This window comes from Zychaea mexicana, assembly GCF_025766255.1.
Source record: "Zychaea mexicana strain RSA 1403 chromosome Unknown BDB00scaffold_147, whole genome shotgun sequence".
In the NCBI taxonomy this organism is placed as follows: domain Eukaryota; kingdom Fungi; phylum Mucoromycota; class Mucoromycetes; order Mucorales; family Lichtheimiaceae; genus Zychaea; species Zychaea mexicana.
Window position 1 is genome coordinate 86,805 of NW_026516810.1, and position 2,395 is coordinate 89,199.

General features: G+C 45.1%; 1 protein-coding gene across 1 annotated transcript; it reads right to left on the reverse strand.

Moving 5' to 3' along the window:
• Positions 1-1,576: 1,576 nt before the first annotated feature.
• Positions 1,577-2,181, reverse strand: BDB00DRAFT_855333 (uncharacterized protein; the record flags this gene model as incomplete). Its single annotated transcript, XM_053125719.1, has 2 exons — positions 1,929-2,181; positions 1,577-1,823 (listed from the first exon to the last, which is right to left on the reverse strand). Exons 1-2 carry the CDS (start codon positions 2,148-2,150, stop codon positions 1,578-1,580), a joined length of 468 nt encoding a protein of 155 aa, XP_052973540.1. The 5' UTR covers positions 2,151-2,181.
• Between the last annotated feature and the right edge of the window lie 214 nt (positions 2,182-2,395).

Genomic DNA, 2,395 nt, shown 5'->3' on the forward strand with positions numbered 1-2,395 from the left:
ATAAAGTGGTGAGTGGCCATAGAAAAGTGGTAAGTGGCCATACTAAATGGTGAATGGCCATATAAAGTGGTGAGTGGCGATATAAAGTGGTGAGTGGCCATAGAAAAGTGGTGAGTGGCCATAGAAAAGTGGTGAGTGGCCATATAAAGTGGTGAGTGGCCATATAAAGTGGTGGGTGGCCATAGAAAAGTGGTGAGTGGCCATACAAAGTGGTGAGTGGTCATTCTAAGTCGTGAGTGGCCATACCAAGTGGTGAGTGGCCATAGAAAGTGGTGAGTGGCTATATTAAGTGGTGGGTGGCCATAGAAAAGTGGTGAGTGGCCATGCTAAGTGGTGAGTGGCCGTACCAAGTGGCGAGTGGCTATATAAAGTGGTGAGTGGCCATAGAAAAGTGGTAAGTGGCCATACTAAATGGTGAATGGCCATATAAAGTGGTGAGTGGCGATATAAAGTGGTGAGTGGCCATAGAAAAGTGATGAGTGGCCATACTAAGTGGTGGGTGGCCATAGAAAAGTGGTGAGTGGCCATGCTAAGTGGTGAGTGGCCGTACAAAGTGGTGAGTGGCTATATAAAGTGGTGAGTGGCCATACAAAGTGGTGGGTGGCCATACTAAGTGGTGAGTGGCTATATAAAGTGGTGAGTGGTCATTCTAAGTCGTGAGTGGCCGTACAAAGTGGTGAGTGGCTATATAAAGTGGTGAGTGGCCATACCAAGTGGTGAGTGGCTATATAAAGTGGTGAGTGGCCATAGAAAAGTGGTGAGTGGCCATACAAAGTGGTGAGTGGCCGTACCAAGTGGCGAGTGGCTATATAAAGTGGTGAGTGGCCATAGAAAAGTGGTAAGTGGCCATACTAAATGGTGAATGGCCATATAAAGTGGTGAGTGGCGATATAAAGTGGTGAGTGGCCATAGAAAAGTGATGAGTGGCCATACTAAGTGGTGAGTGGCCGTACCAAGTCGTGAGTGGCTATATAAAGTGGTGAGTGGCCATACTGTAACGTCTTAGTTTGTGTAAGAGTTACGAATCCCGTTTAATAGGATGGATAGTATAAAAAAAGCTGATTAATGTGGATGAAATGCCAAGTATTAAGCAAAAGAGATGAAATAGAAGGGTGGGAGTTCAACAACCAGGAATTATTACGTCTGGAGCCACCAAAGACAATCCTTTTGATAGGAAAGGGAAAAGCTAAAGTTAAGAGAAAGAGAAGCTAAAGAACTAAACTGTTTATTATTAAATACAAAAGATTGGTCTATTTATACTAATTCTAATACACTATCTATATCTAATCTAATTGGTGCTTGATCCAATGGATACCGCAGTAGTGCGAAATGGTTTTGCACCTGGTGTGAGTTGTTTTTGCACTCGGAGTAAGAGTGGTGTTGCGCAGTAAGTGTATTGTTGCGGGTGTGAGATAAATTTGCACTCATAGTTACACCAAGTCTGCGATGAAAATGATAGAGAGTAAACTGACAGATAGTGATACAAGTAGATTACAAAGCCAATACTAAGGGGAAGAGCCCGTTTATTGATATGAATGTATTGGGGACAACAAGGTAGGTTACATATCCTGGGACCCTTAAGGACGCACGTCCTGGGCGAAAGCAAACGTATTTGTAGATGACAAGGTATTGTAGTAACTATGTTTAAGAGCGTGGAGCTTGGAATCACCAGTGATGTAGGTGTCGTGTATATGTTGTTTAAGATACATGCGGATGGCTCCTTGGCGTTCTAGTTCGCTCGGAATTCTTGACAGTACTATGGCTAGACGGTGTGCGATACGATTTGCTAGTAAGCGGCGGTTGGCATCGAGATCCTCCTTTAGCTGTTGTTGCCAGAGGTGCAGTGACACGCAATCTTATGTGAGATCGTAGTAAAGGCCCATCTCGGCTCGGCGGTTCCGAGCTTCTGGATCCAATGCGGGTGGTACAAATTCCGGGTCGACTGAACGATACTCGACTTGTCCATTGTTGTTTAGGACCAAGCGAGGACCAGGCGCGTCGGTATTGCCTCCCCAGGGCGAGGGATATTGCTGTAGAGCCAGTTGTTGGGTGTTGTTTGTTGTATCTGGTGTCGTGTCGAATGAGTGCGGTGTAGGTTCGCCGTGAACCCAGGCAGGGGTGCTGTTAACCGAGATCGCATCCGGGAACATGCCTGAAAAGTCCGGAGTTGTAGGTTCGTAGGGTGACGAAAAGAGGGACATGTTAAGGCTGTTTAGTGTGGTCTAGGTATTGTATTTTCTTTGGTTTCATTCATAGATTCCGGGGTATTTATACTTTAGATTAATAGTGGCCCGAATGAAGTGTGAAGTGATTTTGCACCTTCATGGTAGTGATGTGTGAAATGTTTTTACACTTGTCGGGTTATCGAGGTGTGAAAGGATTGTGCACCTTCATA